The 26,352-nt window shown below is 47.3% G+C and overlaps 1 protein-coding gene across 2 annotated transcripts in view; it reads left to right on the forward strand.

Moving 5' to 3' along the window:
- Nucleotides 1-20,676, forward strand: part of SYT9 (synaptotagmin 9) — a 179,409-nt gene extending 158,733 nt beyond the window's left edge. Inside the window, exons 7-8 of one of the 2 annotated variants that reach the window (XM_053672237.1) lie at nt 4,331-4,386; nt 18,136-20,676. In XM_053672237.1, the coding sequence (XP_053528212.1) occupies nt 4,331-4,351 (21 nt within the window). In that variant the 3' untranslated portion in view covers nt 4,352-4,386; nt 18,136-20,676. The remainder of the gene's footprint in view (nt 1-4,330; nt 4,387-18,135) is intronic. The other variant, XM_053672238.1, reaches the window with a different exon arrangement.
- The last annotated feature ends 5,676 nt before the right edge of the window (nt 20,677-26,352 follow it).

Raw genomic sequence — 26,352 nt, forward strand, 5'->3', positions numbered from 1 at the left:
TAAGGGGTTACACAAAAGTGAACAATTAGACTGATTGGTTGGTAACAATTACAGTGTTACCTGGGGCTGTGTTCTGTCTTGGTTATACCCACCGAGAGCCCTGCACAGCAAGGACTGGGCATGAGATCCATGATTTGGGGGCACAAGGAATGAACCACATCTACGCACACAGTAGGCATCTTGGGAAGTGCTAAATGCATGATAGAGGCTGCAAAGCAGACAGCCTGAGGGCCAAACCATGGTCTCCAACAGGCTTTGCTGAAATCAGCAGCTCATGTGCCCTTCCCTCCCCTGTAGCATGCCCACCCCATCCTGACACTCTTCTATCCAACTAACTCCTCTCCAGATGCAGATCCAGATGTGTGAGACTGGGCTGGCCAGGACCTTTGTCAGGTTGCAGTCGAGGATAATTCAAGAGCCACAGTCCAGTGTTGCAGGAGCCCTGTCTGCTCTGTTCACCAGAGGGTACCCAGTCCTTCACGCAGGAGGCACTTCATAATTCTGTGGTGATTCCTGAATGAACATGAATTTTGCAAGTTATTTAGGCAGGAGCTTAGCTTTGTAAGGAATTCAGTTGCAATTGGACTCATTTGGTAGAGATAGCCATTCCAGTTCATTATAGCCCAAAGCGGATTTATAACTTAATTTGGTGTATTGGCCACCAACAGGGTGTAGGCTCTGGGGGAGAGAGCAGCGTGCAGTGAGGGTGCTGGTAGGGGTGCAGAGCAACCAGAACACACTCCCAAGGTTTGGGGGGCAGATCTCTGCAAGCGCTTGCTCTCTCTGACAGTCCTAGTGGCCCCTGTGCTGGGAGTGGCCGACTTTTACTCAGAGATCCAGCAGGGGCGGCAACACATGTTGCTTAAAGCTATAGCCAGTTTGTAATTTTGGCCTCAGACAGTAATTACAGCTGCCAGGGCTCCTTGGAGAGATAATTACGGAGAGGATTCAGCGCATTCATTTTATCTACACACTTAACCGTCAATTAAATCATTACCGTCTGATCCTATTCCAGAGAGTAGAAATGTTCCGAGAATGTATAATTTTGAAAGCGCTGCAGTTTGTTTTCAGATGGTTTTAAGTGAGAAATTGCCCAATTTCCAGAGCTGAGGCCCTCGTGCGTGCTTCCCCGCGGTGGCAGAGCCAGGGGTGTTCTGTGTCTCACGCAGGCTGTCTCCCCAGAGGGCCACGCCGCAGGAGGGGCCAGGCCAGAGGGCTTAGCGGGTGGTGCTGGCTTTGCCTTTGATGTTCTGTGGAGTTTATGATTTTCCAGAGCAGAATTATTATTAGGCCCTAGAGGTCAGTGCCTAGGGACAGAAGGGAGGTTGGCTTGCTTTGCCAAGAAGCTTCCAGGAGGGTCCTCCCCTGCTGGGATTTTGCAGGGGCCCTAGGCTACCTTCCAGTAACACATGGCCAAAAATGTGATCTTTCCACTGTGGTATTTAAAAGCATGGGCTCCGGAGTCAGACCACTGGACTCACATTTGGCTTCCCCACTTCTGAGCTGTGTGTCCTCAAGCAAGTGTCTGAACTTCTCTCGGCCTCAGCTCCCTCACCTGTGAAACGGCACAGTGGTGGGCCCCGCTGAACCTGAATGAGAACACAAGGCAATGGATTCAGCACCGTGTCTGGCACTTCACGGGTGCTGGGTAAACTTCAGTAACTGATGTTATGTTTAACACACAGGTATGCACAGGCAGAGAGAAGCAGAGGGGAAAATCAGTGTCCACAGTGGCCCTCTGTACACATCGTTTTTTCCTACATGTGCATAATTATGATAAGGGTTAATTTACAGGCACAGTAAGAAATTAACTACAGTAACTAATAAATTAGAATAATTATAACAATGTGCTGTAATAAAAGTTACGTGAATGTGGTCTCTCCCTCAAAATATCTTATTGTGCTGAACTCATCTTTTCACTTAAAAGAAGTGCCCTGCGCCTTCTCTCTGGCACATCCAAATTGCCAGCGTCACTGTGTGGCCAATATTAGGTAACATGGGCTGGTCGCTTGAACTCAAGCGCCATGATACCAGTGACAGTCAATCTGACAATCAAGTTGGCTACTAAGTGACTGAGGGAGGGGAGCGTCTACAGCGTGGATACTCTGGACAGAGGGGTGGCTCATGTCCCCAGCTGCACAGGGTAGGACAGTGTGAGATTTCATCATGCTGTTCAGAGCAGTGAGCAGCTTAAAACTGGGGAATTGTTTGTTTCTGGAATTTTCCAATTGATATTTCCAAGCCCCAGTCAACCACAGGTAACTGAAACCATAGAAAGCAAAAGTATGGAGAAAGGGGGGCCAACTGTACTTCTTCCAGATTCAGCCCAAGCATAGCCCCCTGTCTGTACGTACACCTTTGTGGTAGCTCCCATAAGGCTGCTTTGTAGTTTTGTGTTTGCTCTCTGAATGGACTTTGAGTCCCTGAGAACAGGGATTGTGTCTCCTTCATCTCTGATTCCCTGGGCCCTTGCATGTGTCCCAGCAATGAGTGGGGGCTCAGTACTGGCTGAAGGAGAGAGATGGAGGGCAGGAAGGCAGGAGGCCTGGCTTCCCATACGCTCAGCATGAGGAAAGTCCCTTTCCTGACACACAGACTGGGGCCCTTCCCCGATAATCGTTGCATAATTTCAGCAGATTTTCATGTTTAAACTCCCCCCCCCTCACTGACAACATCCATGACATCACAGAGGCTCTCCTCTCTGGGGGCACTTTTCGGAAACGTCTGCATCGTCCCCGAGGAGAGAAATGCAGCTGAGCTTCGAGGTCCCGGGGGCACTAGGACAGTTAACAGTTTGAGGTGATTTGGTGACTTTGTGAATGGACAACATGCCAGATGGTGAGGCCGCAGGAAATGAGGACAGAGGACCCGGGAGGCTGCGGCCTCCAGAAGGGCGTCAGAACCACCTGCTTTGTCTTGAATCTGTTCTGAAAACAGCCTTTTGCAGTACGAGGGTGCCGTACTCACCTGTGGGGAACTGGTTCGAGCCTTGGGGGGAACATCGTTCCACTGATGGCTCCTGTGGAATGAGCAGCGGGCACACAGGCACCTCGTTGACCTTCTGCATGCGACTCCAGCCCCTGCCATGCTCAGCACAAGGCAGAGGCCAGCGCAGCCGCACATACTTCCTGCTCCGAAGAAGAAAGCATCCCATGCGCGCCCTTGTGCTGGCTTCAACAAGCAGACTACACTTTATTTCTTGCCGTTTCATGCTGCGATTGTTCCACTTCAATCTATGCCGAAAAGGGCAACTGTCCCCACTGTGTCTCCAGCATAGTGTGGTACATGGTTTTGTTTTCCAGACCTACTGAAGTCATTTAATAAAGTGGCAAAAATCTCTGCTGCACGCACAAAAGATTCTCTCAAAATAACTCCCTCTCATAGGCCTTTCATATAATTCTGCAGTGGATACTCGGAGTTAGACTCCCATCTCTACAGCCTTCACAGAGACCTGAAACCCCCTCCTCACCCCACAGTCAGTCAGTTGCCATGATGCCTGGCTGTGGTCTCACGGTGGGATGAGTTGGCACCAAGGTGAGACGCTCACTGCCCTGACCCGGTGATCAGTGTGGAGCAACAGCAGGGCTTGGTGAGAAAGGGAAAACCAGGAGCAGCGGGGACCTTGGTCTTCAGCAATGAAGACAGTGGCCAAGGATGTCACCTGGTGGTTTCAGGGAAGACAGGCATAGGGTAGGTGGGTGGTTTTACAAGAAAGTGCAGAAGCAGAGCCATTGAGGAGCAAAAGAGACAATGCTACCACCCCACCTGAGATGCATGGGACACGAGGGATGGAACAGCTTTCTGGTGGGGGCTGCAGAATGTTGAGTCTTCAAGGGAGAACCAGGATTCACTAAGGCAGGGATGTGGAAGGAGGTTTCAATAGAGTCAAAGACATAGTGGACAGCAGGTGGAGAGCACCAGGGGAGAGTTGGAGATGGTTTGGATAGGGGGTCGTTCAGGGGAGGGGAATACAGGACAGGATACGGGTGACAGCAGGGAACAGACAGTGGGGCAGAAGGAGGCAAAGGAGACCTGGCAGGTTCAGTCTCAAGGGGCCAAGCCTGCCTTACCTGGAGGAGGTAAGTAACTATTGCCCTGGGGGCAGGAAGACAAAGAAAGCCCCTGCCACCCTGGGGCCAACTGCCGTCCCAGCTTTCAGAGACGGGCAGAGGTGTCTCTTCACCACCCAGTGTTCGTAAGCCTTGGGTCCAATGGGGCCCTGGCCTTCCTGCCGCCTTAAACCCTTAACCTGCCTGCCAGACCACCCCTCCTGCTGCCCTGGACTGTGCCCATCTAACCTGTCAATCACTGTGTCCTCTCTTCTTTTCAGTGCCACTTATTCTCCTCCTGATAAGCAGATGCCTTCCTTATAACATGATACCTCAGGTTAGTAATGCCCTGTTAGCTTTCCTGCATCAAACACCTGCTCTGTCCAGGGTGCTGCACCAAGCACTATACTTGCATCATCGAATTTAATCCTCACCCTGTAAGGTAAACAGTAGTATTTACCCAGGTGGATGAAAAACAAAACTGAGACTGAACTAACTTAGATGTCTAACATCATGAGGCGAATAAGTGGTAGAGCTAGCGTACCGATGTAGAGAGTTTTTCCGTTCTGTGCACACTCCTGCAAGGGTCTTACACACCAGTGACTTGGGTCAATAGAATATGGGAAGGGTGACAGTTCCAAGTGATGGCTTTACAAGCATCACATGTTTGTCCTCACCCCCTGGAGCTGTTGGCACATGTCACGGGAGTTACCAAGGTCCTAGAACGAGAAGACACAGAAGCACACCAACCCACAACCCAAGGGCAAAAAATGTGTCGACTGTCGTAAACAACCAAGATTAAGTGGGGGATGTCACACAACCTGACCAAATACAGATGTAAACTGGATCTTTCTGATTCCATACAGAGCTTCTGTTTACTTTTTCTTTATTGTTGACACTATTACAGATGTCCCCCCCCTTTGCCCACCTCCACCCAGCCAGCACCCCGCTTTCCTCTGGCCATCACTGCACTGTCGGCTGTGTCTGTGGGTATGCAGATATGTTCTTTGGCCACTCCCTTCACCTTCGTTTATCCAGCATCCCCTCCCCCCACCCACAGCTGTCAGTCTGTTCCATGTATCCATGCCTCTGCTTCAAAATATCTGATCATAAATGTGATTTATAGTTATAAAACTCGTTAGCAGGAGAGAGTACAGTCATCCCTTGCTATATCGTGGTTCACTTATTGCGGCTTCACTGTATCATGGGTTTTAAAAAACCTACTTCACTGGTGAGTACCCATATAGAATTTTATGTGTTGTTAAAATTATGTAGGTTTAAGAGTGTAGAAAGTGTTGAAGAGCATATGAAGTGTTTATAAGAGTGTGGGAAAGGTTAATAAGAGAGTAGGAAAGGTTTATAGGAGTGTGGGAAGGGTTTATAAAGCCTTAAAATGTGTATAAATAATAAATATAATGCCACTACTTGCAGATTTTCACCTATCGCAGGGGTCTCTGGAATGTAACTCCCATGATAGGTGAGGGATCACTGTAACTGACATTAGTAAATATTGAAATTTACCAGCTGTGTCTTACCAAAAATTTTTGCATGATTATGGATGGATTTTTAAAAAGTGAATATAATTATTTTGCCATTTCCCTGTTCTGTGAACTTGAGCATACACATTCTCTGGCTAATTCTTCACAAGGTACCTTTAAAATCGGTGTCCGTCTGCCTCTCAGTGCTTCTCAGGCAGACACCAGGGCCGTCTGGCCTGGGTGCAGATGTGGAACTCTGCTCAAGCCCCTGGGAGAGCCTCTCTTCCATCACTTCTTCATCCGCTTGAAGGAGGAAGGCTCTCCCTGTTCCAGTTATACTCTTCTTTTTCTTTCCCTGCCTCCTTGCTAGAAAAAAAAAAGCTGCACATACCTGCACCCCTCAGCAAATCTCCCAAACCTGCTTCTCCGCAGACCGGGCCACTCAGAAAGAAACACAGCTGTGTGTCACACCGGCCAGCCCCTCGCTGGCCAGTCAACGCGAGGGTCACACAGCTGCGCTGGCTCTGAAAGACTTTCTAAAAGTCTAAAAGACGGAATAATAACCCAGCTGTGCCTGGGTTATTATTCAGCCCAATTAAGAATGTAAAACTAAAACAAGGCCTAAGAATGTTCTGGAAAGTCTTTTTGTTTTCCTGCTGCTGGCGCTGATTCAGTATCTATCCCTCATGCTCTTACATCCCCAAATGGCTTTTCCTGTGAGCTTTGGGCTAATTTGCTTGCAGTTGTTTTGCTTTTGCTATTTCTTCCCCCACCTAATCAGCCGTTTCAATATAACCATAATTTTCAAAACCAGTAGGTGTGCAGTGCACAATAGGCAGTAAAATTGATTAACTGAAAGCCCTTTAAAAAAATCCTTCAAGCTAATGGAATTTTTTTTTAATTTTAGGAGTCATGTTCTGTGGGATTTTTCCACAAATGTGTTTTTAAATGTATTCTGATAAAACTACACTTTGTAACTACAAGGGTTTGATTCTTTCAGATTGGAACCTGATTTTTCCTGGTTTTCCTAACATGAAAAGTTTTGAGGTGAAAACTCATGATTTTACTTATGCAGCATTCCTTCCCTCCTCTTCTGATCAAAGAACCCCTTTTCCTTGAGGACCCCCCCCCCGCCTTCTCCCTGTCCGTGTGCTCTGGGTGGACCTGACTGCACCCTCGGCTCCAGGACGGGCTCTGTGTCCCCGGGGCTGTGTCCAGTGGGCACATTCAAGCACTGGCTCAGGATGGGGACGGGACCCAGGCCAGGCCCAGGAATTTTGTGGGAACCGTTAGGAAACATCACCCCTTTCCTCTGGACTTGGGGCTGTGAGATGCCACTGTGGAGTCCTAGCTGCTGTCTTGCCATCACTGTAACAGAACCTGCCCCAGAATGGAGCAAATCCAAGGAAAGCAGAGTTGAGAGGTGGGGAAAGGGATAATGAGTCCAGTAACACTGACTGAACCTCCGGAGGGAGGAGAGACAACAGGCCACTGAGACATTGCGAAGTAGCATTGATGGTGTCACTCAGCATCTCAGCGCTCAACAGCTCAACAGCTCAGGGTGGAAATGCCAGCCCCTGGCAAACGTGAGAAGGTGGAGAGCAGAGATGGGAGGGCTGGGGCTGGGAGGCCTCAGACAGTGATGGGGCCACATAGGGCCTTTGCCAGGGACAGGTTTCAAGGCTGGCAGAGGCAGGCAGGGTGGCGTGACCGCCACCAAAATCGGTCGTGCAGAAACTGTAGCCTGGGCTGCAGCCAGACACGGAGACCAGTTAGGGCAGAGCTGAAGTGGTGTACACAGGAGGCACTGTCCTCTGCAGGTGACAAGGGTGACTCTGCAAGTTATGCCCACCTCCAGGGACTGCAAGAGTAATTCTCAGCCCTACCTGGCACAGGGCTGAGGCTTCTGCTGCGTGTGCACCCTGACCTGGGAGGGCTGTGGAAGCCTCAGGAGCCCCGGGAGCCGTGGGCCTTGGGAATGGCATTGGGGAGTGCGGGGCGGCACCCATGCCCAGTGCCGCCCCCTGTAGCTTATTTTAATAATGGGTAATAGATACCAAATGGAAATCACTCGGGGTTTTTGTAAGGGTAGAGGAAATTTTCTTGGAATTCAAGGGCAGGAATATATCTAGGTTCCAGGAAGGACTGAGGCTGGCAACTGGAAACTTTTGGGAAGCCAGATAATGTTCATTTTCTCTCTCACCATGCTCTCTCCTTTCTTCATCTCTCTCTCGTAACCATCTCTTCACATCTATCCATCTCTCTCTCCATATTCTCATTTCTGTCTTTTTTTCCCCTTTCTTCCCCCTCTCTATTTCCCCAAAACAGCACTTTTCATTCACCCATCTTGGGTTGGGTGCCCACCCTTGGTCCTAACAGCCAAGGTTATGGAGGGAAGAGGATTAAGAGAGAGCTCTGTCTTACAAGGTGACATCCAGGGACGCATAGCTCTGGGTGGAAGCACTGCAGACTGCAGAGAGGGAGTGTTGTCACTATGTGCTGGGAAGTCACTCCTGAACCCCCAGGGCTGGCCATCAGGATACTAGTCAGCAGTTCCCACGATAGTCTTCCGTAGTCCTGACCTCCGCATTCACACATTTATTCAGCCAACATTCATGGAGCACCTGCCACGTGCTATTGTAGACCCTGGGAATGCAGGGTGGAGCAAGGCAGGCAAAATTGCTGCCTCCGTGGAGCTTGCATTCTGGTGGAAGGAGAAAGACCAATCACAAACAGTAAGAAAGTAGGTCATGGTAAAGTTGAAGATGAAAATGCAACAAAGAGATACATTTAGAGTGACTGGGGATATCTTTGTGATGGTGATCGGGGAGGTGATACTGAACAGAGACCTGGAACAGGAGCAGCCGAGCAAAGACCAAAGAAGGAGGGAGAGCAGGTGGGTGTGGCTGGGACACAAAGCCCTCTGGATTGGAGTGGGCACTGGGGCAAGGGGGTGGCTGCCCCTGTGGTTCTGGTCCCCTGAGCACCTTCTGAGCACCTTCTGAGCACCAGGGGAAAGGAGCTGAGCTCAGACTGTCCCCTGTGAAGACTCATCTTACCTAACAGGGGTTCCTGCCAGAGCCATGAGGGTTCGGCTTCCCCACAGGTAACAGCAACACGTAATTCATCCAAGAGGAACAGTCCTTTCCCAGTCTTTGCTGCACCCTCATCACTTTTCTCCTTCACCCCCTGTTTGCAGCCCCTTGATGAAAATCCAGGGACCCCAATCAGCTCTACCTAATGCGTAGAAACAAACACAGGGAGGCTGCCAAAACAAGGAGAAAAATATGAACCAAATTAAAGAACAGATCAAAACTCCAGAAAAAGGGCTAAGCTAAATAGAGATAAGCAGTGTATCAGATGCAGAATTCAAAACACTGTTTATAAGGATGCTCAAGGAACTTAGTGAGGACCTCAGCGGCATGAAAAAGATCCAGTCAGAAACAAAGGATACACTAATTGAAATAAAGAACAACTTACAGGGAAACAGTAGACTGGATAAATCCAAGAATCAGATGAATGATTTGGAACATAAGCAAAAAACACACAGAATAACAAAATGAAAAAGAGAATCCAAAAAACTGAGGGTAGTATAAGCAGCCTCTGGGACAACTTGAAGAGGTTCAACATTGACATCATAAGGATGCCAGAAGGAGAACAGAAAGAGCAAAAAATTGGAAATCTATCTGAAAAAAAAAATAGTGAAAGAAAACTTCCCTAATTTGGTGAAGGAGACAAACATGCAAGTCCAGGAAGCACAGAGTCCCAAACAAGATGGATGCAAAGAGGCCTCCTCCAAGACACATCATAATTAAAATGACAAAGGTTAAAGATAAAGACAGACTCTTAAAAGCAGCAAGAGAAAAGAAGTTAGTCACCAGATGGTTGCCAGATGGGAGGGAGAGGTCTGGAAATGGGTAAAGAGATGAGTGGATTAAGAAGTGCAAACAGGTAGTTACAGAATAGCCACGGGGATGTAAAGTACAGTGTAGGAAATGGAGTAGCCAAAGGACTTACACACATGACCCATGGATGTGAACAGTGGTGTGGGGGCGGTCTGAGGGAGTGGGAGGTGCTGGGTGGAGTGGGACAAAGGAGGGAAATTAAGACAACTGTAATAGCATAACCAATAAAATATAATTAAAGGAAAATGAAAATCCAGAGACCTCAAGTTCTACCTGAGCTGAACCTCTCCCACTTGTATCTGCCCTAAGATTTCTGCCTCTCCCCACATGGCTCAACAGTTCCCTGAAGAGTATTTGTCTGCACTGTCTCCCAGGTGCCAATTGTCACTTATCCTTACTGCTCCCAGCAGGGCCCAGAGATTCTCTTCTGCTCATCTCAAGGGGTCTCAGAACTGCTTCTCTCGGCTGCCATCTCTCCCTGTAGTGCTCACCCCAAGTGTGGACTCAGCCCCACTCAGCTCCCCAGAGTGCACGAGTGCCAGGCTGCAGCATTTAATGAAAGTTTCCTAAGAGGTGGGGATGACATGATGGATTACAAGACAGAACAGATCATGTGAAACTGAAAATTCCATACCCAGGGACAGACACGTCAACCTCACAGTGTAACTGTCCCTGCCAATAGGAAACTGCCTGTGAGAAGCACACTTTACATCATTATGCAGAATAGCCTCTGATGGGCCCAGTCTCTCAGGCTAAGATAGCATCTGGACCTTACTTTTGATCATCTCAGTCCACCGATGGCCCCGCAGAGAGCTCCTGCCCCTCAGCCCTGGGCCCCACAAACTGTCCTACGAGTAGCTCCTTCCCCGGGTGCCAGGTGGAGGGGAAGCATGAAGCTGAAGTCAGTGTTCTTTCCACTCACCAAGCGGTACATGTGCCCGGAGGGGGTTCCAATTTCTTTTCTTTTCTTCTTTCTTTTAATCCTCTCCCGAGGGTATGTTTTTAATGATTTGAGAGAAACATCAGTCGGTTGCCTCCTGCAAGCACCCTGGCTGAGGGTGGACCACAGTCACACCTGGAGGAGAGGAGGGGAGCGTGAAGGGCCTGGGAGGTGGGCTGAAGAGCCCGGCTTAAGGCGTCATGCAGTCCGTATTTTATCCCTCACGGTGCCACACTGGGCTACAAATTCTACTGCGGTGCTCGTTGGGCTGTGTAAACTCTGGGAATCAACGACCATCTCTGGGGTCACATCTGCTGAACTGAGTATCACCACCCAGTCCAAAGAGGCTGGTCCCAGCAGGTGCCCCAGAAGGAGGCCCCCAGGACTGTCATCTGCCCCTCAGGTGGTCTGTGGAAGCAATTTCAGCAGCCCCTCTGTTGTTCTTTTCTCTTTCTAAGCCACTCACTGTGGGAAGGAGAATTCATATGGCTGGCCATACCTACTAATAGTTCCTAAATTAATTTTCTTTTTGTACTCTTTCTCCTGATGCTTTCTCAGTGTAGAACGAACACCTTTCCTCTGCATTCTCACCATAAGAATCCTGAGTAATCCTCACGGTTCAGTTTAAGTGCCACCTCCCCTGTGAAGTCTCCAGTGACTACACCCCACTTAACACAAAGCGCTCCCACTGTATTTTGGGTATGATTCACATGGACCACATTCTGCCTCTAGATGTGGCTTTATAGTTAACTCATCCGTCTCCTCTCTTGACTGGGAACCCTTCAGGTCCAAGATTGCGTTTCCTCCCCGTGGTACAAACTAGGGTCTTTCACAGTCACTGTATCAATGTGTCTTGCAGATTTGGGCTCTTTGCTGACCTTTGCTACGGATGGTGACTGAGCCTTTCCTCTCTGATTCACAGAGAAGCTCCCACTAGGCAATGGTCCGTTCACGTTCACCATGACAGGAGGGGACTGACGGGCCCGCATGAGATCGCCCAAGGGAGGGTTAGGACAGACGCAGTCTGCACAGAGCTCCTCACAGTGGCTGGAAGCACCCAGAGGAGACATGCAAGGTACCTACACATGCAGCAGGCAGAGTGTACCTCCCTCCAGTGTCTCCCTCAAGTCAGGCAAACGAGAACTAGGGGACACTGCGGTCTTTTTATCCAGAAAAAGCCCATTATTCATAAGTGGTAAGGGTGACATCCTGAAGTCAGGTTCACAGGTGAACAGATCTGGCATCCATTTCATTGTGCACTGATGTATAGGGTCTGCTGGGGGTTAGGAGGTAGATACGTGACTCTTCATTTACTGTCTCTTTGGTATTTATAGTTTTAGCTCTTTGTTATTTTTCAGAGCTCCATTTGTCCCTTTTCAGGAAATACTGAATTTAAACACTCTGGTGCTGTTTGGTGGCCAGCCAGATGCCAACTGCCCCCTGCCCCCTTCACGGACCAACACTCCCACAGGGCCAGGGCGGTGAGGACTGTTGAGGCCAGCAGCGTGCTTCAGCTGCTCCCGGAGGGTCACTCAACTCTGACTTCCCTGCTGTGCCCTGTGTGTCCTCTAGTCCTATCCATACTGCTTCCAGGGGCCCGCCCCCAAAACACTGGTCTGATTGGGCCCCTCCCCTACTTGAAATCCTTCAGTTACTGCTCTTTGTCCAGAGCAAAATTAGCTCCCAACCTGGGCATTCAAGGTCCTTCTCTGACCCTCCTCCATCTCCTCCTTGCACTTCACACTGAGGCCCTGCCCAGTTCACTGGTGATCCACACTGCAGTGTTTTCTACTCACCCCATGCCCTTGTTTCTGCTTTCACGTTTTCTTGTGCTGCCTTGCTACCCTCTTTGCTTGGCTGGCTTCATCGTCCTCTTCTGCAGGAAGCATTCTGAACACCGTCCAACTCTGAGTTAAATGTCTCTTATCTGTTCTCTTCCCCAGTACCCTGCGCCGACCCGTAACGTAACATTTGGTGCCACTTGGTGTCACCTGCGTGTGTCCTCCACAGCACATCAATGGCTTCATAAGGCTGTTAGTCATCACTGTGTAACCAGTACCTGGTAAAATGCCAGGCCCAGAGTTGGCGCTGAATGCATTCTTGTCAGAAATTCTAATTTCTTTTATCTTAATGATTTGGAAAATGACTGCTGATTTGTTAGGTGCAGTCTGCATGTCCTATTTTCAAATCTACAAGTGTGGTGTTTCTCTTAACCTGGTGCTAGCTCTGAAAGCCAAAGAAAGTTCATTTTGCTTGAGAATTAAATGAGCCCCACCTTCCTTCCAGCCCCCAGTTCTCTAAGGCAAGGCGACACCCATGAGTGATAAGACAATGCAGTTAAGTTCCCCATCGTTGTCTCAGGTGAGGTTTATGGCAGTGCCAAAGCCCGGCAGTTTTCATAAAGGTCGCCACAAAGGAACACTTAGTTTAACAACCAGCTGGGAGACCCATGACCAGTTCTTCCAGAATGCTCACAATTCTATCATTCTTGGAATCGCCATACTGGCTGCTTATCTCAGCAACCTTTGAAGATGCCTCTTTGCATTACCTGCATCATTTATTATAATCTTTTCAAGTAATGGTCAGTCCAGTTTCCTTTAAAATGATCACCTTGCACAGGGAAATGGGGGATGCAATCATTAATTTATTCATCAAAAATATTCATTGAATACCTAACATAGATAAAAAAAACTTTGTCCTAGCGGAGCTGACGTGCTAATGGAAAAAGCAGAAAAGAAACATTACATTGGATTGGCCAAAAAGTTCGTATGGTTTCTTCCATAAAATAAAAGACACATTTTTCACTTTCACCAGTAACTACTGATTTGGATATTTTGAGTACGTCAGCTATCTCCCATGTGATAGAACATTGATTGATTTCAATTAATGTCTCAATTTGATCACTGTCAACCTCAACTGGTCTACCTGACCGTGGAGCATCATCTGGCGAGAAATCTCCAGCATAAAACTTTGCAAACCACTTTTTGACACATTCAGTAAGTCACAGCACCTACTGGTGCTCAAAAATGCTTGTTGAATGAATTAATAAATATCATGAATGTACACTTGGAGTAACAAACACCAAACATCTTCTACTTGAGTTCATCAGGTAGTGTAAGATTTTCCTTGCAATAATTTCCTAACTTACCCCTCCCTCTGAAAAGCTGTGACTTCCTCTTCTCACCTTTTGAGTAGCACCTCACTTAGAGCCGTGCTTCTTGCTCGTTTCCAGTGAATCCCTCTCAGTAACAGTCTGCATGTCACACATGACACCATTCACCACCTGTCCTCTCAAGGTTCACTCGACAGTGGATCCTAATACACTTTTCTACGAAGACCGGACTGTTCAGAATTCTGTTCTGAACTGTGAATCCTTTTTAGAAAGGCATTGTAATGGAGTTGGCATCCAGGATGCAGTAATTTGGCATCCTGAGCATAGTACTTAAAGAGTACACATTTGGGTCCATAAACCATGGTGGCGGATTCTGGCCCTGCCATTTACTGCCTTTGTTAGTTTTTCTTCCTCAGACTCAGTTACCTCTGTAAAAATGTAATGGTAGTATCTATTATAGAGAGCCAAGGTTGAATAGATAAGGTATGCAAAACTCTTAAGGTTAGAGCAGGGTGTTTTAGCGCTCCATAAATAGCAGTTATTACCCAAATGGACTCTTTCATTTGCTGTGCTATTGCCCCAGTCTCCTGGCTGGGAGTATAGTTACAGTCCTTCCACTTTGTCTTTAACATACTGATTCTTTCATGGGTGAGGGGGAGTAAATAAAGAATCAAGGCTGCCCTCTTTGGAGAAAGGGAGAAGGGAAGAATTGGATTCTAAATGGGCATCTATTTGCAAAGCTGTGGTACGTAATAGTCAACAAAATCCTGAGATTTTTATGCTCTTATAAATACATTTTTAAATTTAAGTTTAACAATATTAAGTACATGTAAAATTGAATCATGTCATGAGTCACTTCAATTTTTGACAAGCTTCTTAGTTCAAAGCCCTCAGATACTTCCTGTAATCAAAACCCATTTTCAAATTCACAGGAAGATATTATCTAATGACCCACTCAGCCTCTTCATGTTCTTAATTCAGGGTCAGTTTCAATGGCCTGCCTCACATCAGCTGTCATTTTTGTGATCGAAATGCCACTTCACATTACAGTTGTCATTGGGACAGTTCTCATCTTCGGTTTCAATTCAATTTAATTCAAATCAGATTCATATGTCTTGGGACAATTGAATTCGCCTAAAATCTCCTCTGTTCAGATAAGGTTGTAACAACTACTCCTGCTGATGCCACTCAACTTCCGGGTACCTTCTAAAGCCCTAGTGCTCCCTGGGAGGCCCCTGGATCTGATAACAAGGTCATGTGTTTCTGCCACTGACGTGGGCCCAGGCCTGCGCTGGAAACAGCCCGGCCAGCCTTGTGGCCACCAGTGCTCAAACACCATTGCCGTCTGTCTACAGTCTTGATGCCGCGGTCTCCACCACCCCATCCCACTACCAGGTTCCTCCTGGGTCAGGATAGAAAACTATTTCCTTACACCTCATTTAACAGAAATCTTGACTGAGAAACAGCAGATTAGGCGATAAGAGTTTGGAAATGTGTTGTAATTTGCTTAATTTGGTTTTGCTTGGTTGGCTGAGTTTGTCCAGTCTTCTTTCCCCAAGACTAACAGAGGGGTTGCGTCACAGCACAGTTCACCCAGCCATCCTCGACATTGCCCTTCTCCTGGAACAGCTGGACAACTTTCCTCACACCTGGCTTGTATACCCGGCTTTCCCTAGGAGAGCTTTGTTTTCAAGAACAGTCTCTCACAAGAGAGGTGTGGTAGAGATGGCCCCTGCATTTCACCAGACATGTTGAAACTCTATTACCTCATCATCTCCTGGCTGGCAGACTGCAGTCTAGTGTAAGAAAACAAAGGATCCTGGGACCAGGCAGTATCAGGGCCCAGAAAGCTTACTCAGCTAAAGGAGGGGGAGACCAACAGTGTACTCCACAGTGCCTGGGGGCTGAGCTTGACTCCCTCTAACGCCACACAAGGAAACTCACTAAGTGAGCGAAGCCCAGCTGTGGAGGTCAGGTTGGAGCTTTACTACAATTTGGCCATTGGCAGCGTGGCCTCTGCTGATGGTATCACTGGGCATGGGGACTGGTGAAAGACTGTCTGAGGTTATAGCCCAGCCCTCTCAGCAGACTTCAGGTAAGGCCATAACAAATCCAAAAAAGAGGTAGTCTCTAAGGCTTTGGCATTTGGGGAGAGCTCTACCCCAAAAGCAGTATGAAGGGACTGCTCTGATGGAGAGGTGAGATTAAGGTCAGAACAGAGAAGAGTGGGGTTGTACATAGAACTGTGGGCAAATGAAGTACACATGCAGGTCACTAGCCAGGGGAGTCCAGAGAAATGGAAAATAAAGTAGGAACCCATAGGTGGGGCATGGAGCTGGCTGCACACTGCTAGATTGGACTAGAGTGTTCAGGTTACCTCGTCTGCCTAGAAGGCCAGGGCAGAAGCTCAGGTGTGCAGACTGGACTTACAGAGTGAGGTTAGGGGTCATGTCACTGTTAAAGCTTAGGCTTTGAAGTTAGAGGTCTTGGGTGCAAATTACAGCTCTGACAGTAACAGTGTGGCTTTGGAAAAATTAATCTTTCTACTCTCTCTGTATATTCCATAAAGAACCTTGTGGGATTCCTGTAAGGTGAAAAGTTTATATCATAGTGCTGAGCACACAACAGGTACTCAAAAGCTGAAGGAAAGTGTCACAGCTGTCTAACAGCAGGGTCACTAATTCGGGATCACATTCATTGGTGGCACTGAGCCTGTTGACACTCTGCCTTCCCTGATGAGGAAGGACTCAGACTGGCACCCCGGGCCCACAGGGGTGGGTCTCCCAGCTGAGAGAAGAGGCCCTGGGGAGCAAGGCCTGTGTGGGTGGTGGGTTGGGAAGTAAAGGCATTTGGAGGGTATTCCAGAGCATCTGCTGGTCTGGGAGAGTTGTATTTGAATCACAACATAAGGTAAATATTCATTCACACTTTCCGCCTAGACTCAGAAAGGAACATACCCTTTCCCAGGGGTATGGGTGTGCCCACCCCCACACACTGGCTTCAAGGCCAAGGGTCACAATCAGACATGGCTTTCCCTCTACAGCACACGCTCTGGCTTGCATTACTTTCTCTAGTAGCTTAGCATGTGAACAATTGCTCTTCGCAATTCTGTTTATGTATTCCAGTTTGAGAATGTCTGTGGCTCCCATAGTTTATATGTTATGGCTGTTTTGTGTTACTGCTATGTCCACGGAAGTGGCCCTGACTTTTGTTCTCTCTGTGACTGCAGCTTTAACAGTGCCCTAACTCTCTACTGGAAAGTGTCCTGAGTTTACAAATTTAGTTGACCTCAGGGCTGAGGGTGAAACAACAGATCGTGCTGCTCTAACTCCAGGCTCCACCAAAAGCCTGTCCTTCAGAGACTGGAAACAAGGAAGGGAGCTTGCTCCACTCAGACCCCCTTTCGCCTCCCCAGCCTCACCTCTGACAACTCCGCCCTCACCGAAATTCTGACACTTCCAGTGCGCCACCTGCCATTTCCTGTCTCAGCGCCTTTGCACAGGCTCTTCCTCTGCCCGAAGGGGCCCTCCCTCCCTCCTTCCCTCCTGAGGAACTCCCCTTCAGCCTAATGCTCCAGCTCCAGCCTCATCTTTTCTTTGGCTCATTCAATTGTTTTTGGTTTTTTAGATTCTTCCACATATAAATGAAACCACATGGTATTTGCCTTTGTGTCTGACTTATTTCACTCAGCAAAATACCCTCTGGGTCTATCTATGTTGTCGCAAATGGCAAGCTTTTATTCTGTTTTATCACTGAGTAATATTTCACTGTATATATGTACCACATCTTCTTTATTCACCCGTCTATTCATGGGCACCTAAGTTGCTTCAGTATTTTGGCTGTTGTAAATAATACCACAATGAAGATAGAGGTACACATCCATATCTTTTTAAATTAGTGTTTTTATTTTCTTCAGATAGATATCCAGAAGTAGAGTTTCTGGGTCACATGGCAGTTCTGTTTTTAGTTTTTTAAGGAATCTGCATCCTGCTGTCCGCAGTGGCTGCGCCAGTTTGCAGTCCCACCAGCAGTGCACACGGGTCGCCTTTCCCCGCGTCCTCGCTGGTGCATCATTTGTTGACTTTTTGTCAGTAGCTGTTCTGACTGCTGGGAGGTGGTACCTCGCGGTGGTTTTGACTTGGTTTCTTTGCAGACTCAGAAACAAAAATCAAAGTGATGATTGCCAGAGGGGAGAGTGGGGCTGAGGCCGGGGAAAAGGTGAAGAACAATGTAACTGATAATACTGTGTAAGTTTCTGTGGTGACAGACAGCTACTAGATTAGAGCAGTAATCACATGGTAAGGCATATAAATGTCTAATCACTATAATGTACACCAAAAATTAATGTAATATTGTATGCCAACTATTCTTAAACTTAAAAAGATTTTAAAAAACTTATCGTTCAGCATCCTTTCTGTAGACTTCCTCAGTCCCCGGGAAGTTTGTCCCTCCCTCCTCATTGCTCTTACGGATGTTAGTGTACACCTGCGTTGTTCAGCTCCTCATGTTGTGATTCTCCCTCCATCAACCCCTTGAAATCAGAGCGTGTGTCTCGCTCATGGAAACGTGTCCCCGTATCCAGCACAGTGCCTGGCACATACAGATACATGGACGAAAACCAAAGCATTCCTTTTGTCTCTTCTTCCTACAGAAACGATGACTTTGGTGAGAGGACTGCTTTGCTGGGGCACAGTGAGACAGCCATCTTACAAAGACCTTAAGTAACGCTCCCTACCCAACAACACCCAGACGGCTCCAGTGGCCAAATGCTCAGCTGTAACCACAGCAATAACTGGCCTTCTTTCCAGACGGGTTTGGTGAACACGAATGGTCCAGCTGTCTGCGGGTGGTGTGCTGTAGGGGAAGCACATCTCTCATGGATGAGAACCAACATCAGACTATGGAAGAAACCAACCGACACAGAAGACCGAGAGCACCCTGAGTACCAGGACTCTTAGTGATGGGGTCACAGCATCTGCCCTGGGAACATCATACCCACATGATGTTATTTGCTCGAACGCCCTGGAAGGACAGAATATTTTAAAATATATCCAGGTGCTAAATAGGCAGCAGATTTAATTCACCTTTGAGCTAACAACTGTCTCCAGAAAATAATTTCACCTAGGAAGTGCTCCAGCTTTGCAAGGAATAGCCTCAGGAGTATAATAGGATAAGCAGTCTGTTTCCCAGAAGAAAATCTCCTGCAAGGAGGGCAAGTTCACAGCAGATTCACTGCCCCCCTCCAGGCACATGGCAGTGAGTACCAGTGGATCACGGCCCTCTCTCCTGCTAAACCCAGATTCCGAGGGGTCAGAATCCCCAACACTGTCTTCTGGATGGCCAGCAGCCACTTCCTTCCACCTGGTGTTGGCATTAGAAAGAAAGCTCATTGTCATTCCTGTTAAAGGGGCATCCATCTCAGTGGTGTAAACATTCTGAAATACCCTTTCCCAGGCACACTTGTCCACTGAGGGCACAGCCTCAGAGACAGAGGTAGCATTGTGTGAGCTGAGTTCATAGAGAGATAGTACAGTGGTCCCCTGACTGAAGGCACAGCTTTTGGGCCTTCTTGGCCTGAGTGCCTTCTGGGGTATTTCCATATGCAACAGCCCAGAGGCGTAGCCTTTGGTAGCCACAGACGGGTTTCCTTTTCACTTCCAGACACGTATTATCACTTTCATAGCACTTGGGGATAGAAATACCTACAAGAGTGAAGGTCAAGGGCTCTCCCCGGTATCTCATTCATTACTCAACTTCCTCGGTGACCGTATCAGCCAACCCACTGCCAGCTGCGTTTCCTCATATTCATTGCTTCCGCCATCATATTAATGAAACCAAAGGCCTCGGCGGGCCCTGGGAGGGGAGGTCCTCTCTCTCCCATGATAGATGCAAGGTACTCCATCCTCACGTTTTCACCTCTTCTCTAAGATAACATTTCCCTTTTCCTACAAGCCCTTTGCAGCAGAATCCAGAGTTGGATTGTAGTTTACTTTCCTGGGAAGCTCATTATCTTCATTTGAATTAACATTTCAGTGTGGGACTAATTGCGTGGAAACAGAATCACCACATGTCTTCAGAAAGTTAGCGTTGCCACAACTGCCTGGTATTAGAAACTACCTTTGCTCTGGCCAGTGCAGCTTAATTAGTTGGAGCACCATCCCATTAACCAAAGGGTCGTGGGCTGGATTCTCAGTCAGGGCACGTGCCTGGGTTGCAGGTTCGTCCCTGGTCAGTGCAGGTATGAGAGGCAACCGATCCGTGGTTCTCTCTCGCATCAATGTTTTTCTCCCTCTTTCCCTCCCCACCCGCTCTTTCTAAAATTTACATCTTGTCCTGGCAGAGGGGATTTTTTAAGAAAAGAAACTACCCTGATGCCAGATCTAAAAAGGATGGAGGCTGTTGGCTGTACGAGTCATTATGACCACACTCCAGCGTCACATGTTCCCAGCCTGCCCAATTCATTTCTGTCTCTAATTGGCTTTCAACCTCCAGGACCCAAAGAGGATCCAAGTTTCTGCCTATGTCTGATGACATGAGAAGAATGCAACTTTCTTTGCCAGCTTTCTCTGCCCATTCCTCCCCATTCCGACATCCATCACCATATCAGTGTTTAGGACCAAAACATGGAAGACTAGTGCCAGCTGGATAGTCAGCAGAAATGTTTTCTCCAGAGCCAGGCAGATAAGCCCAGAGGAATGGTCCCAGATTAACCAGACTGGCCCAGAGAGATATCAGGCAGCCATCCCAATAAACATTGACATGTCCTTGGCACTGGGAGCCCAGGTAGGAGATCCAGTGGCAGCTGTGCCTGTTGCTCCCCCCTCACGATCCTCCTGCCCAGTGAGCTAGCAGCCCTGGGGTACTGATGAGCATGCTTCCGGTTTGTTGGTATGAAACAGAAGGTGGCTCTGTAGGGGCCAGCAGGCAAAGAGGCCTGCCCACGTAGCAGCAGGTGGCTTTGTATCTGGAAAGCTTTGCCTAGCCAGTCCAGCTGTGGCCAGAGGCCAGTTATAAATTTGAACTCCCTTGGCCCATCTGTAAGTCTGCCTTTGTTCTCTTGCATTCTGTTTGTTTCCCTTTAGTTTCCTAGTAAATGTTCCTTTTGAAAAATTCCAACCTTGTCTCATTGAACTTGTGGGGAAGGGTATTCTCCAGTGGCTTTTCCAGGATGGAGAAGGAAATTAAAGTACCTTGAAAAAAATAAAGATGGCAGTGGAAAGGGAAACATTGGTTAGATCTTAGGGAGAGGCCTTGGGGAAAGCTGATTCCAAGACAGGGAATTCCCACCCACCTGGCACTGATTATCAGCATCTTCCTGGCCAGTGAACGGGGCTCATCCAGCAGGTGACATGATGTCCAGGAAGCATACTGGTGTGTGACCATGGGAGGGGAGGGAAGGGAAAGCAGTGGTTTCTATGATGTGCGTGTTTCCAAAATGTTCCAGTGATCATGACTCTATAAGTGGAATGATTTAGTCCTCATGGCCATTATTAGAATTGCTTTTCATAGGAGAGAACAAGTCACACTTGCGTACATAAACCAAGAAGATAGATTTGGAAAATGTCTTGCTGTCTTCATGGCCATTCTGTCCTGTGATAGTGTTCCAGTTCTCTATCGCTGCATGATGAAGCACCACAAATATTTGTGGTTTATATAGAAGGTTCTTATCTCCCACGATTATGTGGGTGATTGCTGTCTCCCGGAGTCTCCTGGCTGCTTTCAGATGGCAGTGGAGTCTGGTATCCTCTGAATGGCTGACCGGGTGGGAGCTCCATGAGGGATGTGCTGCTCACATGTCTGGCCTCCGCCGGCAGGACTGGAACAGGTGGAGGCTGGTTGGGCGTCTGTCAGTAGTCTCTCCACCTAGTTGGCTTGTGCTTCCTCACAATGCGAAGGTCTCAAAGTAGTCAGACTTCTGACAGAGAAACTGGCTTCCCCCAGAACTAACATTGCAAGAGGACCCAATAGATGCTGCAGGGTTCTTCTAATACCCTCTGAAGTAACTCAGTCATCCCCCAGCTCATATTATTGGTCAAGAGCAAATCATAGGCCAACCGAGACTCAAGGGGAAGGGATTACACAAGAATGGAATACAAGAAGGTGTGGCTCATCAGGGCCACTTTGGAGATAGTGGGGATGGAAGTTGGAGGGGAAGGTGCCACTAAATCAGAGGGCTTCCTGGGTAGTTGTCACTTTAAAAGCACATGCAATACTTAACATGCACGAGGGTGGATTAAGAGGTGAGTAATAAGGGATAGAGGGTGGGGAAGGGATATCCATGGGCACTTAAGTAGAGCAAAGCTAAAGAAAGGCGACTGGTTATGATGATTATAGAGCTTATGAAGTCACAAGAAACCCTGGAGGAAAGCCACAGTTGTCATTCTATGGACTGCTCCAATGCCTGAGTTGGATGCTTTCCCCCGCCTCATCTTGGAGCCAAAGTAAAAGTTCAAACAAGACATTCCCATTTTTGGAAACATGGTGATTAAAATGCTAAGTATGCTAAGTGGAGATTCTTTTTTTTCTGAAGAGTTCAGAAAGAATTATTACAGCTAATTAAGAGACAAGGATTTTATCAAGTCTAGTTGGGATGAACATAATTCTGGCAGTTGTCTGCTTGCATGAGGTCCCCACATCACTAGAGTTGCCATGGTGCCTTCTCTAGTCAGTCTGTCTGTCTGTCTGTCTGTCTCTCTCTCTCGTAGGAGTCCTGCTATATGGAATAGCCCACTGATCTTCCCCCTACCCTGGCCTCCATTTAACTCAGCCACTTAGCTAGGACTTTCAAAGTAAAGTTAAAGTGATTCAACAAACTGAGAAAAGGACATAAAACATAGGTGTGCAAATGGCCACAGACAGTGTCTACACCCTGTATGTGGATCCTGGAAATGCTGCAAGCCGTTCAGCTGCCCTTGGCCACTTGTTCCACTGGTGGCCATTGAGGACTGTTGGGAGTATCCAGCATGGAAGTGCCCTGGAATTACCACTACACTCCAGCCAGAGAGACCAGCCTTGCCTTTACTGTCCCATTCTAGTTCCCTGCAAAGAGTATCTCTCTCATACACAGGGTTCCCAAGCTGGTTGCTGACATGATGCACAGCCAGAGGCTATGAGAGGCCAGTGAGGTTTTTCTGAGACTGAGATTTTCTCACTGATGGGCCTTCTGACTCTTTATTCCTCCAATCCTCTCTCTGGACCAAAGAGAGGTGATCCCCTCAATAACCTTTAACAATCATCTGCAATTAATTCCCTAGTCATAGACCCAGCATTTCCAGCCACAGAGGCTCAACTTGGGACCTTATCTCCTAAACCAGACAGGAATCAGCAGCAGTGCTCAGAGAATTGTAGTGAGTCTCTAAGATGCCCTTTCTGGAGAAGAGGCCCCAGTGAAGGGGGCCCTTTGTTACAGCACATGCTATCCCACCTTCATCCAACTTCATGTGAAGTAGGCTGACCTTCATGGAAGAAGTGAAATAGTAAAACTAAGAAAAAGAAAATGATCAGAGGGAAAAACTGCCTCACCAACTGAGAAGCATCCCAGGAAGATCTGTAGGGTAACTCCAAGGAAAACAAGAAGAAGAGAGGGTCCACTGGCATTCCAGGGGCTGCGGAAGGTGAGGCTTGGTCCTCAGCTCCCCTCTAAGCCCCAAAGGAAGGCAAACAGAAGCTCTGAGCCATGCCAGGGGCCTGCCTCCAGTGGCGATGATGTCGGGTGTAAAGCTCCCTTTGGTCTGTCTCCTGAGAAGTCAGACCCAGGCTCTCCAAGGATCATGGCAGGATCCACTTCTTCCTTCTTCCACTCAAAAGGCTCACTTGTCACTTGCTGCCCGAACTCTCTGAGCATATGGGCTGCAAAATTAAGCCAGCAGTATAATCACCTCTGTCCTCACACCCCCTGGTGTCTTTTCACCGTGTCCAGGAGCTCTGGGTCTGGGAAGGACCAAGAATCAAGTTGGAAGATGGCCCCCAAGGCCTCAGAGGATCAGGAGCCAGGTGTGAGGTCCAGTCACCTTGGTTAAGTCTTAATGGCCTCAGGGTCCCCCAGTTCAGCCACAGGCCAGCTGATGATTCTCATGTACCTTTTCCTGATTGGGAGAAGAACAGGGCAAAGGCACCTGGGCCACAGAGGCTGCTGTTCCCTTATGTCATTGTTGCTGCCTCCCAAAGTCTGTGTAAGTTAAGAGTTCTTCTCAAAGGCTGAGTGGACATTGCCAGACAGTTAAAAAAGTATATTTATCAATATAAAAGTAATTGATAATTAACAAAATGCCATTATATAGTTTATAATACATGGTACTGTTTTTATCTTTTTTTTTTGCAAAGTCAACTTGTGATTCCAAAGAGTAAAGTTAGTTTTTTAAAGAGGTAATATCCTCATGACTCAATACTAAATTTATTATAGTTATTATTTCAATAATTATTCTTTGCATTAAAGCTATTTCTAGCCCTGGTCAGGTAGCCCAGTTGGTTAGAGAGTCATCCCATATGTCAAAGTTGCGGGTTCAATCCCCAGTCAGGGTACATACAAGAATCAACCAATGAATGCATGAATAAGTGGAACAACAAATCGATGTCTCTCCTCCTCCTCTAAAATCAATAAATTAAAAAACTTTCTACACCAACATATGACAGTAATATTCACAGTTTTTCCTACCAAGTGAACATCAACTCCAAGACTCTGGGTTTTTGACAATTTAGATAAAGTTTTTCTTGCATGGTGACAGTATTCAGATTCAAATTCATCAAAGAAAAACGACCTCTCTAATTCACCAAACTCAAAGCTTTTAATAATAATAAACTCACTTATTCAAATACCTGAAGATACTGTATTAAGGGCTTTAGAGATGAGTTTATGGGCTTTATACACTGGTAAGTAAACCTTTTAGAAACAAGTTTTGCCCTCATCTCAGAAAAATAATTATTTTCTAAACTATATTTTTCCCCTCAAGGCATTTTGGAAGTAAATTAAAATTTGAAGTCTAAGATAAAGTTTCAAATTGCACAAGCAAGTGTAAGCTAGATAAGAACTCAAAATAAAAGCATTTCCATCAACTGCACATTTCTTAAAGAAAGCAAACTGCATTCCCCTCACCTGCGTGTCCACAGGCTCAGATCAGAATTTTGTTGAGCCTCTCAGGGCTGCTGGATCCAGCCGGTCTCATGAACTTAGATAAGCAGCAAATCTGCACTTTGACCCTTAATACTGCATTATGGTCAGTATTTTAAAATTGTGTTTTCTGGCTGGAAAGAGTGAAGGTTTTACATAAAGGTTTTATTGAGAGTAAGACCCAGGAAGCCCTGGGCCAAGCCCCCTGAACTGCAGTATCTGAGCCACCTCATAAGATGCAAGTAGAGCAGCTCCGTGCTGTTTTCCAAGTTAGAACACCTGGGGTTGAAAGTACTTCAACCAAAGTAAATATTTTTCTAAAACATGTGTTGGTTTTACTTCATTCTCTCTACAAAGTCTGTCCCACTGTCTTGGTCGGCACTGATAAGTTTCGAAAGAATTGTGTTGGTTTGAGTGTAAGTAACAAGAAGACATTTGAACTTTTCCTCCCCCCTGTTTTCCACACTTGAAACCTACAGGAAACTGCCTGCCAGCCTGGCCTGCCAGGGCAGATCGGGCTTCCGGGTCAAGATAACACCATTTGGGCAGCAATTATCACTTCATTTTGGTTGTCCCAACTTTAAAAGGTGGGCTTTTCTCTCCCCCCACCACTTAAAAGGAAATCAAAGCAAAGGAAGATGGATCTACTTCACCAGATGGAATAAAAACAAGGACAGCCTGTGCGCATGCAGGCAGGGGAGGGGAAGCCACCCTGGAGCCACCCAAATGCAGCATTCTTCACTTTTTCCTGCATGTGAAACCTTACTGATCTTGAATTTGTAAGGGACATAAAGATAGAAGTTCAAAAAACATAAGCAATGGACTCAGAGAAAACCCAAGGGGTAGTAGCTATGTCTGTGACTTTAAAGAGTCCCATAAAAGCAGAAAAGTAATTAAGTATTCAAATGCTTATTATATCTGGTAAACCAAATATTAACATTTGACTTTATGTTAATCCCAGCAGCTCATGTTAAAATAAAATGTGGCTGTTATGGGTCCCTCCTTAAAGATTGTTCTGCCCTGGCTGGTATACCTCAGTGAATTGAGCACGGGCCTGTGAAGTAAAGGGTCGCCCGTTCGATTCCAGTCAGGGCACATGCCTGGGCTGCAGGCCAGGTCCCCAGTAGGGGACACATGAGAGGCAACCACACATTGATGTTTCTCTCCCACTCTTTCTCCTTCTCTTCCCCTCTCTCTAAGAATAAATAAATAAAATATTAAAAAGAAAAACAGACTGTTCCTACACACAAAGCCTCAGCAGGCCCTTCCTGTCTTGGAAGAGAAGAGCAGATACAGGAAACCAGCACAGTCTACACGCCCCCTGATGCTTCTGTGGGGAGGGCAGGTCCTTGTGGAGGAAGATGTTTATATAAACGAGGGGTGAACTCATGACCTTCTCTGACTCCAGGGGACAAGGTAAAATCACTAGTTTGGGAAAGGCAGATGTCAGGCTTGAAGGTGTAATTATCCAAGGGTTAAGGACTGGGAAGGAAGATTAAACTTGTACCCACCACTCAAAACTGTTCTAGTGCATTATCTCACTGCTTTAGGTTCTAGTCATAACACATTTGCCTCGTTCCGGTAGATGGAAGCCATGGAAGAGACCAGCTGACCCTAAAAGGAAGGAACTCAAACCATAGCTCCAAGCAGAGTGCTGGTTGGAAACAGCCCTGCCTGTGGCAGGCTGGGGATCTGCTCTGCCACCCACCAGCCCTGTGGCCTTCAGGCCTCAGCTTCCCACTATTCCCCCACCCGTAGGGG

This window comes from Artibeus jamaicensis, unplaced genomic scaffold (genome assembly GCF_021234435.1).
Source record: "Artibeus jamaicensis isolate MK-2021 breed Jamaican fruit bat unplaced genomic scaffold, CSHL_Jam_final contig_759, whole genome shotgun sequence".
Lineage (NCBI taxonomy): Eukaryota > Metazoa > Chordata > Mammalia > Chiroptera > Phyllostomidae > Artibeus > Artibeus jamaicensis.